General features: G+C 48.0%; 1 protein-coding gene across 2 annotated transcripts in view; it reads left to right on the top strand.

The window, feature by feature from the left end:
• Window positions 1–16,191, top strand: part of gli2a (GLI family zinc finger 2a) — a 240,026-nt gene that overhangs the window by 200,959 nt on the left and 22,876 nt on the right. For both annotated transcript variants that reach the window (XM_039755278.1, XM_039755279.1), the window contains 2 exons: window positions 3,781–3,891; window positions 9,475–9,615. In XM_039755278.1, the coding sequence (XP_039611212.1) occupies window positions 3,781–3,891; window positions 9,475–9,615 (252 nt within the window). The remainder of the gene's footprint in view (window positions 1–3,780; window positions 3,892–9,474; window positions 9,616–16,191) is intronic.

Genomic DNA, 16,191 nt, shown 5'->3' with positions numbered 1-16,191 from the left:
CCCAGTTATACCGTGGAACTGGCCAAAGAGGGTCTCAGTAAATATCACTGTGAATGAAACATAAGTGACTAAACATCAGGGTGTGAAACAGTGGATGTGGACGGACCCTTGGAGTGCTCATTATGGAGCAAAGGGCCTTTTCAGCCACATATGTAGCCATTTGAAGTAGGCCACAGTATGGAAAGCCATATTTTGGACAATGCACTCTTTTCTGTCATTTCTGCTACATTTACAGGATGCCTAATCTGAAATGACTCCTGTTTTCCAAATTAAAAATGTGCAGTGTAAAGGGTAAGTCGTGGTCTTAAAGGGTAAATGTTAAGTTTAAATGGCCGATGTCCACAGTAAATGGCAAGTCGGGATTAACACTTGTGGAACGAGCCCCAGACACAGACAGGCAGACTTGTTAAATTCACCACCACACGTTTATTCACAGTTCTATTTACAAAGTCCATAAAGTGCCACACAGCCCACTTTACCCTAAAGTCCAGGCCTTTCACACTCTGCCTTTTCTCCTAAGACCGCCTCCACTCTCTTCTCCAAGCTTAGTCCTCTCCTCACCCGACTCCAGCCCTTTTATAGTCATCCGGATGTGCTCCAGGTGCTTCCCGGCAATCTTCCACCGACACTCCCCGGTGTGGCAGAAGTGCCGGCTGTGCACCTGGAAGCACTCTGGGTGTCCCCGATCCTCTTCCCTGAAGTCCAGGGCTCTGTAGGCATTGGGGCACCCCCTGGCAGTGACCACGGGCCCCTACAGGGTTGGGCTTCCAAGCTCCCAACCTGTAGTCCCCAAAGTAACCAGGGTGGCCGCCCCGTCGTGGTCTGGAGGAGGTGCAAGCCCTCCTCCGGTCCTCTTGGACGTCCCGTCTGGGTACCACCCCCAGGCACTCGCCACACACCCTAAAATTGCAAATGGCAAAATGAAATGGCAAATTCCCAAATCTTGGCATTTTCTTCATAAGTTTGATTTTACTATGATTTTAATGGGGGTACAGGGCACAAAATTTTCAAAAGGCCAAACCATTAACTCTTTTAGGGCTGATTTTTTTTCTCTTCTCCCAGGGCTGAATATTTTCTAAAAAGCACACACAGCAATAGTTTCTCAAATAAATGGCCATAAAACATCTGTAGTTGGTTCTGTGGCCACTGTCGTTGCATGTTTGGCCATCTTTGGTGGCAGCAGCTGTGTGTGGTGGTGGTGGCAGTCACAGTGTGACACAATCCGGTTTGTACCCCTTGTCATCGTAAGTGTGGGTCCTTCCGGGCAAACGTTGCCATAGGCGCATCAGCTGCACGAAAGTGTTCAGCACCACGATCAGCTGATGCCTGTGCATCAGTTTTGTTTTCAATCTCCTGATCACTTGCAACAAAATTAAAGTCCAACAAGTCCAGTTCAGAATAATAAAATGTACATAAAACGCAGTCCCCAGAGTATTTTGCTTTGTGCACGCACTTCGCTCTCTCACCAGACGTCGATGCCGTTTTTGTCAGCGTTTGCTTGATGCTACTCACGCACACGCAGAGATTTGACATCAAATCAACGAGTCTCACATTCCTCCAAGCAAAGAGAGCCCACCTTTACTGTAATGGCGAGTTTCAACGACGTTGACAGCTGATTATCGCCCTCATCCCCTCAAGTCAACAAAAGTCGTCATCCACCCTAAAAGAGCAAAAGTGTAAAGGTGGAAAAAAATAGCTTGGATCTGGAGAAGAAACGTAACTGGAGAGCAAGCAAAGGTCGTAACTGGGAATTCAGTTGCTCAAGCACCAAAACCCATCAGACGAGAATCAAAGAACTGAAGTCAAAAAAAAAAGGACGTCACAGGCCACAAGTTTGGGTTGTACTCCTTTGTGACATGTAAAAAAATAAAAATGAATGCACCTAAAACGATACAAAAAGACAATGAAACAGTAAAAACAAAAATACAAAATTATTAAATAAAGTCATGAGCTGGCAGAATTGGGTTTAAGGCCCCCAAAAAAACCCACAAAATTCAGGGCCAGATCTTCACTGGTCAGCCCAGAAGAGGTGCCTTTTTTTTTTTTTGAGCCGTAACCAAATACAACTTACAGGTCCATAATTCAGAAGTACAAATAGCAGAATTATCAGTATGGTTACACGTGAGCAGAGAGGAAACAGTGATGAGGGGCAGAATTGACGGTGATGGCAGGCCCTGGGCTAGTGAGTGGGCAGATTATGCTTTTTACCTGCCAGGGCATCTGTGCAACATATCAATCATAATGGCTTAGCACCGTTGAGCACAAAGTCATCGACTCCCTCGATTATTTAGATTTAATCAGAGACTTTACAAAAATGAAAGTATGCAAGGTGTTTTTACGTTAAAGTTTGATTTACATGCTACGTTAGGCATAGTCAGTGGGTTCCTTTGACATCTAACTCTCAAATCTGATATATCTACTCTCTATATATAAAATCCTAAGCCTAAAAGTGCAGCGATTTTATGTCATGTTGTTTGTCACAATTATTTTAAAACCTACATATATATGTTTGGTATCATTCTTTTCAGAATTTATCGAACTTTAATGTGATGTTCTTAGATGTTCAGATTCTTATTCCATTTTTAAATTGTAAACTAAAAGATATGAAGAACTCATGTCCCGCGAAACGAGACTCTCTGCCAGGAGATTCAACCATGCCCAGGGCCGGAAATAAAAGACAAAGAGTAGGACAGCTGCTGTACAGGATTGTAAATGATACAGATCACGCCGCACAGCCGCAGCCGCAGCAGCAGCAAGCCAGCAGCTGATCGAGCAAAGAGGAGGTAAAAAAAACTGTATCTGTATCCCATTGTATCACCATTTCAGAGGGGGATTCGGAGGAGCGACCGCATCTCCTTGGGGTGCATTCAGCCACCCTCTTCACAACACAAGCGGCAGAGACGTGAACTGGCTGGCACATAGTGTAGGCCGGGGTGGTGGCAAGTGAAGCGAGCGGGGGGTAACCCCCTAGTATAATCATAAAATGATAAGCTGTACATCACTAATTATTATGCATTTATATGGATGAAACAATTATTATTCATTCATATGGATAAAATCGTTATCATACCTTCATATGGAGAGAAACCGCAGGGCCCCGACAGATACCTTTGCCTAGGGCCTTCAAAAAACCTAAGGTGGTACTGATGCCAACATCCAGCAAAGGCCAGCGTAACACACACACTCAAAGAAAGATTCATTCCAAAGTTCCATGACCAGTAGTCCCCTCTGGCAGCCCGTATGAACCTTAATCCCGGGCATTTTTAGTTTCAGGATCAGGAATCCAAAATTGCTCCCTGGCAGGGGACCCCCAGTGTGACAGGGCCGATGGCGAGCCTTCAATGTGTAGAGAGAGCAGTGACACCTATTGGTAGTCCATGTCATAGTTGAAGAGCCCAGAAGTGTTCCAAGTGTCCTTGGCCCTGGTCACTCTGTGAGACCTCAGTGTCACCACAGATGGCCCTTTTAGAGTCCAACTACTAGAATATAAAAAGTGCTCAACTTCCCCCAGGATCTGAGTGGCTTACATCCATTACGGGGCACTCTGATTGGCCCAAACTGTCCTTTTTTGTCTTTTTCCATTGTGCCTTTTGGCGTGTTGTATACAATTCTTATTATATATAGATGTACAGCGTAAACTGTTTAGTCTCAGTGGCGCATTTCACTTCTTAAAATGCATTTCTTACAAGATGGGAACGTGGTAATTATGCACCATCAAAGGGAAATATTAATGTTGGTCTTCTTCCAATTTTTTTTTTCTTTTCCTGGCTGTATGTGTAGAACGCAAGTGGTGAGTCGGCCGTCAGCAGCACGGTGAACCCAATGATAACCAAGCGATCCAAAGTGAAGACAGAGATGGAGGCTCTGAGGCCTGCCTCGCCAGGAGCTCAGGTAACACGGGGTTAAAAGATCAAGCTGCAGGCGCCAGCTGTTTGACGGCGAGATTTACATGCCGACTTTAAGTGGGCTTTTACGCCGTCTCTATGAAGTGTGCATTAGCGAGAGATCAGAAAAACGTGCAGAGAAAGAAATAAAGCATTCATTTGAAGTAAAGAAACGGAAGACGAGGGTGACGTCCCGAGTCCAGGCGGCATCCCCACTGGATTCAAACAGGACTCCCTTTTGCGGTCCGGCTACGCTCTAATTGTTTGGTGATTCTCTTTTGTCTGATCACTGCTCTGATATTTGACCCTGGGGAGGCCTTTAGTCCCCTGACCCACAAGCCATTCCTTTGAACTCTATAAAGGAAAAACTCCCAGTGATAAGAGCTTTGCATTCATTCATTTTTTTACTCTTTCCAACTGCCAGGTCTCTTCATTTTAATGAAATATGGGGCCGCGTTATTGTCATCCAGGCCCTTTTTTTTGTGTGTGTATTCTTCCTTTTGACAAATTCCTCGCTCGCGTCGGGTTCAGAGGCAGGTTTCTGCATGATGCATTGGGCCGGCTACAAACGGAATCATCTAGGGGCCGGGAGAATTGATGAAGATAGCATATCGGGGAAAGATAAACATGCTGTAGTCAGCACGTTACGGGTGAAGTGCTGCGTCTCTGGAGCGCGGCAGCTTAGGTGGAGAAACCGCACAATCTGAAAACAATTTGAGCCGCCTCGGGGGCATGCCTCTAGAAAGGCAACTTTTCCGCCAGATATCCTCAAGGAAGACGTACCCTGGAGTCACGTTTGCTTTATCTTGTGCCAGCAAAAAAAAGAGTGATTTTCACCCCCTGTTTGACTTTGTTTTTGACTTCTCCTGTATTCTCATTTTGTGACGTTCCTGCTCAGTATCTGCTTATTTTGTTTGTTTTTTAAGATACTAAATCGCTGTCATGGGTTGTTCATCCTCAGAAAACAAGTTGTAATGAGGGGCTGACACGTCATGCCTATGTGGCGCTACTTATTTTAGGACCCAAATCCCAACCAACGATGAAATGGGAAAGAAATCCAGCTGTTTGATGGATGCATTAGTGCTAAAAAAAGAAAGAGAGTAACTGGGATGAGAAGTAGTGGGAGTAGAATATAGGCTGTGTGGCAGTAGGGGGCAGTAGTGCACCCTTGAACCCTCAGGTACGACTCCTGACACCAGGTAATAGTACAGGACCTTTTATTATTTTCTTCAGTGCACCAAGCACCTTCCACACTCTTCATAAACCACAAATAAACACACTCTAATCAACACACAATAACCTCTCCTCCTCGCCCAGACACTTTGCTCCTCTCCCACCCAGCACAGCTCAGTGTCTGGACTGAGGCAGCGTCCTTTTATAGCCCCTGACCCGGAGGTGTTCCTGTCCCAGGAGTCCACAGTTCCCTACTCCTTCCGGGTCAGGGCAATCAGTCCATTACTTCAATCCGGGAGCACGCCATACCTTCCTGTCACATGACCGTGACGTACCCCCGGGTCATAAGGCACAACGGAGCCCATAAGTCCCCCCACAGCGACTCCTGGTGGCGCCCAAGGTATCCAGCAGGGCTGTGTATAAACACCACAGAGTCCATAAGGCCCTGCTGGACCTCGGAGCACGATCCCGCTGTCTGGAGAGCTCCTCCTGTCGGCCTGGGGGTGCGGACCGCCTCGAAGCCGGCAGTCTTCCACAGTTCCCCCTTAGTGACGACTTCTGGGCGGAGCGTCCAGCCCGAAGGGACGTCCTCCTCCAGGAGGACGCATCATCCGGGCCCTGAATGCGTTGTCCCTGTCCTCGAGCGAACCTTGGAGGGACGGTGTACTTCCTGTCCCCCCGGGGACAATAGCGCCTCTCGTGGCCCGGTTGCCGGCAATTATAGCACCGACGAAGCCCTCCTGGTTGCTTCCTCTGCGGGACCAAAACACCTCGGGAACTCCGCCAGCGCCAACTCCGCCCCTTCACCTGCCAGGGAGGGCATTACGCCGCTTGGCTGCCCTCAAGCCTTCTCTTCATTATGTCGGAGACCCACCTTTCCTTTTGGGGATCTCCCGCTTGATTTGGGCTTGCGCTCAGCCTGAGGCTCTCTATGGAAAGGAGAGAGCCTCTTTGCTGTCTGCATTCCCGTGGTCCCACGCTTATTAGGTTCCGGCGCCATTAGTACCGACCGCCCGATGTACAGCACCAACCAGCTGCACCGGCACGAGCGGCGCTTCCCCCGGCACTCCTATCACCGGCGTTAACCCGCACTTAAGACCGGTCGGGTCCTCGGGAGCCGTACTGCTCGAAAGCCACGCCACGCACATGCCCCGGCCGCTTGTCCCGTCGCCGACCATTCGGTCATCATGCCCCAGTCCTTGTCGGGCACACAGTGCTTTGACACGCGCTACTCATACTCAGCGGTGCCCGATCGCACTGTGTCCCCTTACACTCTACGACACGGAGGGACTCACCTGTACTCCCGCATCGATCATCTCCGGAGGTTCCCGCCCAGCCGCTGCACGTAGTCCTGTAGACGCTTTAACGGGCTGCAGCCGCCGCCCCAAGTCCTCCACACGTTCCTTCAGCTGTTGTAAGTCCTGTAAGAAACGGTGCAGGGGCTCGAGGTATTTCTCGAGACCCCGTAAGTCCAAACAGTTATTTACTACGGCCGGCTGCATTTTCGCCTCGCTGAGCTTACCTTCCGCCGGAACCAATGAGCACGCCGCCTCCAGGCACGTGTTCCGCTGGGTCGCGCAAAGGCTCCTGGGAGTTGGAGTCCTCAGAGGGACGGCTGGCTACTACAAGCCGGCTGCGATCTGCCTTCTCCTTTACCGCGGCAGACTCGTCAGCCACAACCCGTCCCTCTTTGTCGGCGGCTTTTCCTTTCGGCGGTGCTCCGCCCGCCTTCCCATCCCCTTCGAGGAGGCTCGGACCCGTTAGGGGACGACCCGCCTCGCCGGCGGACTCCGTTTCTCCACCGCCCCGACACCCCGGGTGACCAGTCTGTTGTCCCCAACCGCTGCTGTCTCTAGTCGCTTTCACCGCGACTTGCCTTCTGGGAGCCGCGCCATTTTGCCGGCACGAGGTAGTCAGTTGCGGCACCGCTGCAAGTTTCTCGTGGGCGCCTGCAAAACATGATAAAAAGACGGACGCCGGGCGGTTTACCTGCAGCCGCCTCCGCAATGGAATGCGGCACCCCGACCGTCTAGGGAGTATGATGCGCCGCAGTTGTCCGTGTCCCGGTCTTTCGCGCCCGGGCTTGTTTGGCCCGTATCAGCGCTCTGTCTTCCTCGCTCCCGGTCAGGTAGGTCCAGGACTCCTCGTTGCCCGCCAGGCCCTGCAGCCAGCTGGGACTGACCTTCTTTTCCCGGTCTTTTCCCCATTACTCCGGATCGGACCAACGCCACAGTTGTAGGTTCCTCTGTAGCGGTGGTGTTTGCACCTCCGTAAAAGATGTGGAACCCACCGAGGGTTGTCTGCCCACACAAAATTTATTTTTAGCGCAGGTCCCCTGCCAACAGACGGCCAGAGAATCCTGCCGACTACGCCAGTGTGGCAGTAGGGGCAGTAGTGCACCCTTGAACCCTCAGGTACGACTCCTGACACCAGGTAATAGTACAGGACCTTTTATTATTTTCTTCAGTGCACCAAGCACCTTCCACACTCTTCATAAACCACAAATAAACACACTCTAATCAACACACAATAACCTCTCCTCCTCGCCCAGACACTTTGCTCCTCTCCCACCCAGCACAGCTCAGTGTCTGGACTGAGGCAGCGTCCTTTTATAGCCCCTGACCCGGAGGTGTTCCTGTCCCAGGAGTCCACAGTTCCCTACTCCTTCCGGGTCAGGGCAATCAGTCCATTACTTCAACCCGGGAGCACGCCATACCTTCCTGTCACATGACCGTGACGCACTCGGTCATAAGGCACAACGGAGCCCATAAGTCCCCCCACAGCGACTCCTGGTGGCGCCCAAGGTATCCAGCAGGGCTGTGTATAAACACCACAGAGTCCATAAGGCCCTGCTGGACCTCGGAGCACGATCCCGCTGTCTGGAGAGCTCCTCCTGTCGGCCTGGGGGTGCGGACCGGCCTCGGAAGCCGGCAGTCTTCCACAGCTGGAAATCGACCACACTGCCAACAAAAGTGCAATCAGAAATATGATGGAACTTTCTTCAACACGTTGAAGGCCAAATACCAGTTAACTCGTAGTAGACAATCAATAAATAGACGCCTGCTATGATTTATCAAGTCAGCCATCAACAGCGTTAAATAACAGCATACCTGGGAGTGACGCAACGCAGGGCTGGATTAGGACCACTTCAGAGATTTTGGTGCCCCCATATATATCTAATTCAAAATGTAAACAATAATAAACCAGAAAATAAAATTCTGTTTTTCGAAAATTATCATACGTCTGGCAGCGCTGCACTGCAGTCACTCTCAGTGGACGACTGAACAGGACAACCGACATGATCAACACTAGAACGAGAGCCTCGGTGGGCTGTGTGGCAGATACAAGATTCTAATTTTGTTGTAATCCCAAGATTAATTTATATCATTAACCTTGATTCTTATTTTTATTATTGTATGTATGTATGTATGTAATTCTTTTCATTTAATGTGCGAGCTTACAAACGTACAGTAAGATGGAGGAATGTCGAAGCGCCCTTTTTGTGACACCTGCTTTGGCCGCATCATTTGCACTTTTGCACCATATGGTCCGTAGCAAATCCAGCAATGGAAACATTCTGTGATGAATCCCCCAAACTCACCCCCTTCCCTTGGTGCCCTCCACCAAACCAACCCCCTCACCTTCCCTTGGAACCCCAAACTTTTCCCTGCATTCATTATAGCTAGATAGATAGACATGAAAGGCACTATATAATAGATAGATAGATAGATATGAAAGGCACTATATAATAGATAGATAGATATGAAAGGCACTATATAATAGAGAGATAGAAAGACATGAAAGGCACTATATGATAGATAGATGGATGGATAGATCGATAATGTCACAAGAATCAACAAAAAGCCACAAAAAGGTTTGGGGCAGCCACCCATATATTATATCCTGGCTGCATATTAATTGAGTAAGTGTACTGAAGTGTACAGATCAGACTCCAGAGCAGAACTGATTTGCTTGTCATGAAGATGGTGGTTTTAAGGATGAGCAGAAGAAGTGATGTCATCAATTGGGGCCAGAACCAGAAGTGATGTCATGAAAGGCCAGGTGGGATTTCCTGTAACTGGTTTTCAGATAAGTGAGAGAAAGAGTCAGTGCACTCTGCCACCCTTGGTCAGGCATGGCATGGAATTACTCTCATTCAGGCCCTTTAGCTTCCTCCCATCCACACGTGTGTGACAATAGACAGGATTACATTATTATTATACAGTCCATACTGTACATAACATGAATATACAGAGATAGACAAGGAAGGTGCTATAAAAATGAAGGCGTTTTTTTCCTTTTTTGCTTTTGAGATAATTGATATAGCTTAAGGAGTTTTGTATTATAATGAAGTTGTAAACATTAAACGATGTCCAGATTTCCCATGATGCACTAACTTCCTTTGTGTTGATCACAGGATCACCTGACTGGAATCCTCGACCTCAAAGAAGACTTTGATAAAGATGACTGCAAACAAGAACCTGAAGTGATCTATGAAACCAACTGCCACTGGGAGGGCTGCACTAAGGAGTATGACACGCAGGACCAGCTCGTCCATGTGAGTCTCGGGGTCCTTGAGATTGGTCACGGGGTTTTTACTTGAGTGTATGTGTCAGTTTTTTCCTCAGACAGTTCACCTGTTCTTGTTTGTGGACACTTCATTGTTGTTTGCAAGAGGATTTTTCAGAAATGCTTTATTTAACAATAATTTATCCACGATACACGTTTGAAACATTACATGTGTCACATAATGTAATTTATTTTTTTTTTTATGAATGAGTTCTTGTTGTTTGCTCTTGTTAAAATTGGGTGGCCATTGATGCTCGTTAAAAGTTTTCCTCGATCATCACCACTAACATACAATAATGGTCATTTCTTGATGGAGTATTCCTTTCAGTTCAAATCCCACTGCTGACTCACTGTGAGCTCCTCAGCTGGCCACTCCCACTAGAGTCACACTGAAGACCTCCAGAGCTCTGTTGCATTTCTGGGGTTGTCAGTGGTGCTCCGTGATGTGCCTGAGTGCACTGTGGTTAAGATTCGGGTTGTGAGACGGTTATCTGACTCAAATATTGATGACCATCAGGTGACATAAACGTGCAATCCGATTGGCTGTTCAGCGGAGTTCTGGGTGTCAACAGCTGGACCCAGCAGGCCAATTCCCTGCCCCCCAGCTCAGTTTAGAAGATTTTGTGCGATGCTCACGCTCAAACTGCTGGAATGTTAAATGTGACATTTGGGTGTCATCAAACACGTTAACATGTGCAGAGAGCCTGAACTGGAGAGGAGTGTGTGGAAAAGAGTTAAGGGGGACATTTATTCTAAAAGATGGAGCTTCATGTGTGAGAGGACTTCCTGCTAATGTCAACTTAAGTTTGTGTAAAATAAGTGAGGTACCTGTGAGCTGAAGACCTGATCGTCCACACTGTCCGTATTTTTGGACACATTGGGCCCCTGAGAGACGTTTCCTATTTGGCACAGGACCTCGGCTGCGTGCGGCTGGCTGCTGCTCCACTGTGTTGTTGTACTTAATTACAGCTCATCACGCAGCGAGTGACAACTTGTTCCAGTGTGCTTCAGGCTCACCACCCTGTGATAAAGAAAAGAAGAAATCAAAAGACAGAGCAGGAAAATGGCAGAGTGACGCGGAAAGTGTGCTTGACTTGTCTGTGCTGAGGCTCAGGGACGTCCAGAGTAGTGAGCCTGATTGACTATACGGCAATGGCTGTGGCGTCTGAACCCAGAGCTCAGTCAACAGAGATGGCAGCACAGGATGAGGGGTCGGGACGTGGCTGTGGTTCACAGACCCCAAATACCTGTGCACCTTTCTAACAGAGTGGCCAGCCAGCCTGATTTTTCTCTTTCCTACTGGGGTCTCAGGTTAATAAAGCCACAATTATGGCTGACGAGGAGTTGTCTCAAATGAAGACGCTGCTTCTGGACATGTCCTAGTACAGCCTTTGTGAAGGAAACCGGGCATCAGCAAGCCCAAACCCCGACACGAACACACAAGCACAGTCCTGAGTCGACTTATTCACCTTTGCTCTTCTAGTAGTAACAAAAGCACAATACATTTCTACCTGTTTTCCTCTCCACAATTCTCACCACCACACTGACCTCCTTCTCCTCCTCCATTCAAGTGTTGCCTCTCAAGCTCCTGTCGCCTGGATAAGGGAGTGTGGCCCCTTTTATTACAGACCCTAGGGGGGTACTTCCTGTGCCAGGGTGATCGCCCGATCAAAGCACTTCCGGGTCACATGTAAGTCCATCACAGTTGGGAGCTTATCTCCCAACAGCACCCTCTTGTGGCACCACGTGACCCCAGCAGGGCTGCCCTGTTCGACTACATTTCCCAGCATTCCTTGCTTCCCACTTTCCCTTTCCGGTCCTTCCTTCCAGGTATTCGCCCTCTCCTGGCCAGGATGCCCATCCAGCCCATGTGGCATCTACACCTTCTTGTAGTGGAGCAAGTTAGTTGACACGTGAGAACATAAGAACATACGAAAGTTGACAAATGAGAGGTGACCATTGTCGCCCGTTTGTGCAGCTGGGAGCTAAGCTGTCCCATAGTCTCCCCCAGACCCTTCCTAAAGGTCGTCCAGGTTTCTGCTTGAGCTCCATGTTTGCTCCAGATTCCTACAATTCATTGTGTGAAGCACTGCTTCCTGGCTTTGGTCCTAAATGCACTTCCCCTTAATTTCCATTGATGTCCTCAAGTACGTGATTCACTGTTTATTTTATTGACGCCTTTGAGAATTGTCCAGACCCTGATTAGGTCCCCACACAGTCATCCCTGCTCAAGATTAAACTATTGTAACACAGGCCCGGGACACCCACAGAGTGGAAGGATGGGGGAAGGCAACCTCTTTGGGACACTGTTTCCCCCAAGATGTTAGGTGGCAGCTTCCCTGCAGTGTAGCGGTGCCACGGATTCCCGCAGGGCACTATGGGTCATGTAGTTTTATACCACAACCCTGCTGGCTACCGTGGGTGCTGCCAGGGCACGCTTTGAGAGAACCTGGGGAGTCATATCTTCCCTTATAATCCAGAAGTATGAAGTCACGAGGATGAAAGCCCCAAAGTACTGGGCTAATTAAAGAAATTAAGTTCTCCTTCTGAGCCGGAAGTGCTAACAAGTCACATGAGATGAAGAACAGAAGTACTTCTGGGTCGAGGACGATTTAAAGGAATGCCTGAAGACCCAGCAGAGTCAGGTTGAGGTGAACGAAGCTTGCTTGGAGGTGTGGAGGAGAAAGAGAGAAAGAGAAGATTTGTGTTGGTGTTGCCTTTTGTGCCATTGTTATTGTGGCTGTGGTGTGTGGGGAGCCCTGTTAGAGAAGAAAACAATTAAAAATACTACTTAGTGCTTTTACCCTATGTCCTGAACGTCTGTCTGTTGGGTTTAAAGGGGAAACAGTGCCACCTAGCGTTCACACTAGAACTTAAAAGATTCGACAAAAGAGGCCAAGGCCATTCAGTCCATCAAGCCAGTCTCTTTAGCCAAGAGCTGAGCTGTCCCAATGTCCCCTCCAGATGCTTCTTCAAGTCTGTCATGGTTTCTGCTGCTTCAACTTCACGTCTTCATAGTTTGTTCCAGATTACCAGATAGAAAGAACACAGCCAGAAAACAGCATTCCATTATTAGCGTTCTTATCATGTTCAGCATACTGGGGAGGTGGTGCCTGTCCCAGCAGCACCGGGTGCAAGGCAGTAACTGATCCTGGACGGGACTCCAATCCATTGAAAGACCTACTTATGCACACACACAGACGGGCCAGTAGGGAACTCCTCATTAATCTGCGATCTAGGGCTTTGGAATAATTTTTTTTTCTTTTTAACATTTTATTGAATTTATTAAAATCAAATAACATTCCAGACAAACAAGTCAAATTTTGCGAAACAAGGTTCGAATCAAATCAAACCCCCCATGAGAAAGAATTCATTTAAAACTAAAGATGGAGGGTATGAATGACAAGCTGATGCTGTAACGAATTTTTGGGGTGCTGTCCCACGTTAACTGGAAAAAGGTAACAAAAACGCCCCGGGCTAGTTCAGTTACGATGTAGAAAGAGACTGTTAACAGGCTGTGGAGCTCCACTCCTTAGGTCGCTTGAACCTGAAGTGACACCTCCATTGGGTGGTCTCGCTTTTATGGCCCAGGGACCAGAAGGAGGGGCAGAATCAGTTGCCATCACTGGGGCAGTGCACTGTGGAGGAGAAAGAGGACAAAGCAGTTAGAAACAGTGCCCCCTCTCGGCTCGGAGTGGTAGCACATACCTGGGAAGGATTCGGAGGGTGACCCTCAGACCCTCCAATGTGTGACAAGGGAGAACAAGCAACAAGTCAGCTTGATGACTGAGGTCTCCAGGACTCTAAACAAATCCAAATCCTATTATGTGATATCATCTACTGTTAAATTCTGCTCCGTACTTGTAATATTTTTATTTTATACTGTTTTAAGGATTTGTTCTGTTCTGTGTACACCCAACCTACCAGGACAGGGGTCTCTCTTTGAACTGCCTTTCCCGAGGTTTCTTCCATTTTTTTTTCTTTGTCTTCTTAGATAGTCAAAGCTGGGGGGCTGTCAAGAGGCAGGGCCTGTTAAAGCTCAGTGATTTTGGGCTATACAAAAATAAATTGTATTGTATTGTATTGCATGTGACCCCAGGTAGGACCGATGACTCTTGAGGACATCAGGAGCACCAAACCGGCCGTCAGTGCACCATTCAGGCTGGCCTCTAGTTAAGCCGGCTAGCGCCTGGGTGGAAGGCGGCTTTACATCATGAGAATGAAATCCGTCTATGGAGATTGTAATTAGTCGTTTCCTGCCTGCCGCCCTCCTGTGAGGCCCCGCTTGTTGACTTGAGAGCGAGCGGCCGTGTCAAGTGCAGGATGGCAAGCCAAGCCTTGTGATGTGCAAAACTGAAGCCTCTGCAAAGTCCACAAGCCTCCAATCCATTGGTATTCTTCACACCGGGTGTGCACTCACACACTCTCACACACACACACACACACACACTCTCGTTCATTAAACATGCTGAGGTTTCCCAGAACTAGCATAGTATCAAGGAGGGACACATGCCAGCCATTGATTGAGGCCGAGGGTAGAATATCGCTTTTCTTTTTAAGGTCACTGAGATCATTACAAGTGTGCGCCCAAAGTGAGAACGGAATACCCAGCCGACCGGCTCGCCTTCACAGTCCTGACCCCACTGCAAGGCCGGCCTGAGATCAAGTGGGGGGGGACATGCCCGGAGGGCTAATTTGGCGACACAGAAAATAAAAATTCAGGGGGTGATAAATGCCTCACTTGGTGTTTTGCATTCTTTTTTTTTTTTATGGACAGATGGGGTTGAGGGGAGGGGCTTTTAAAAAATGACACTTTTAAAAATAAAAATAATAAAGTCCTGTAACCGAGCTCAGACCCCAGCATGTCAATGGGGGCTGAAGGATGTGCTGCGTGCGTCTGCCACCGTTAAAATGGGGTTGGCCATTGACGCTCGTTGAGTCAAAAAGATTAAAAGTCGTCCTCGATCGTCAGCTCTAACATACAATAGCAGCCATTTCTGGATGGAGAATTCCTTTCAGTTCAAATCCCACCGCTGACTCACTGTGTGCCCCTCAGCTCCCATTAGAGTCACACTGCAGCTCCGTTTCTGGGGTTGTCAGTGATGGTACTGAGACTACGGGATTTATAAAATAATGAAGTAAACTAAATCTCTAATTGAGTACAGCCTGCACTCATTAATGGGGCAATCGGATACTGAAAATATTAATAAGAGTAAAACTAAAGCAGTCATGAGGCAGTTTTATTAGTTATATTACTTGTAAAGACTATAATAATATGATGAATAAAACGGGAATAGAAAAGGAGGAGATGAGACAAAGTGGTTAATTCTAACTGGCAACCCCCAGTCAGGTATGCATTCAAAATTATTATCAATATAAAAATAAAACAGTCATGTGAGATATTTTATTAGTTTTATTATTATTGAAAAGCTTGCCAGTTAAACGCTTTAATAAATAATGGGGCAAAGCTTGTATTGATTAATGGAACATAGTGGTTTCTCTTAACTGGCGTCCCCCAATAATGTACTGAAAATATCCTTAACCAGACGCAATACCCACCATTACTCGGGTATATTTGTGGCTTTTGGAAATTCAGCTTGGCTAAACACAACTCATTATGCGACAAAACGATGAACTCCTCGAACAAGACAATTAAACTGGAATCCTTATTGTATGTGTGTGTGTGTATATGTATATATGTCTAAATGTATAAAATCCAACGTCTGCCTGTATCACTTTTCACGAGAGAACTACTTAACTCGTTTTTTTTTTTCTAGAATTTGCTTGCACATTCAGGTTGATTTAGCGACTTCTGTCATCGTCATCGTATCAGAGTTCGCTTGCGGCAGTGATTTATTTTCGCGACTCCGACATAGAGGCTGCGGGTCAACAAGAGGGGAAAGCATGACATCAGGAGTAGGGAGCGGGGTAGGACCCTCCTCACTGTCCTGATTTACTACTATGCGGGCAGAGCTGATATGTGTATATATATATATATATATCCATCCATCCATCCTCTTCCACTTATCCAAGGTCGGGTCGCGTGGGCAGCAGCTTGAGCAGAGAGGCCCAGACTTCCCTCTCCCCGGCCACTTCTTCAAGCTCTTCCGGGAGAATCCCAAGGTGTTCCCAGGCCAGCCGGGAGACATAGTCCCTCCAGCGTGTCCTGGGTTTTCCCCGGGGCCTCCTCCCGGTTGGACGTACCTGGAACACCTCACCACGGAGGCGTCCAGGAGGCATCCTGATCAGATGCCCAAGCCACCTCATCTGACTCCTTTCGATGTGGAGGAGCAGCGGCTCTACTCTGAGTCCCTCCCGGATGACTGAGCTTCTCACCCTAACTTTAAGGGAAAGCCCAGATACCCTACGGAGGAAACTCATTTCAGCCGCTTGTATTCGCAATCTTGTTCTTTCGGTCACTACCCATAGCTTGTAGCGCTGCCACATAAAGATAATGTGTTCTGCTGTCGATCGGTTGTTGGGGGGGAATTGCTTCTGACAGAGATTGACAGCGGTACCCCAGAGGTGGAACTTCCGGTTGGTTCGGGGATTCATTAGCATAAAG

This window comes from Polypterus senegalus, chromosome 6, assembly GCF_016835505.1.
Source record: "Polypterus senegalus isolate Bchr_013 chromosome 6, ASM1683550v1, whole genome shotgun sequence".
NCBI classification, from domain to species: Eukaryota; Metazoa; Chordata; class Cladistia; order Polypteriformes; family Polypteridae; genus Polypterus; species Polypterus senegalus.
Note: the sequence above shows the minus strand (reverse complement) of the source record. Positions and strands in the feature narration are given on the sequence as shown.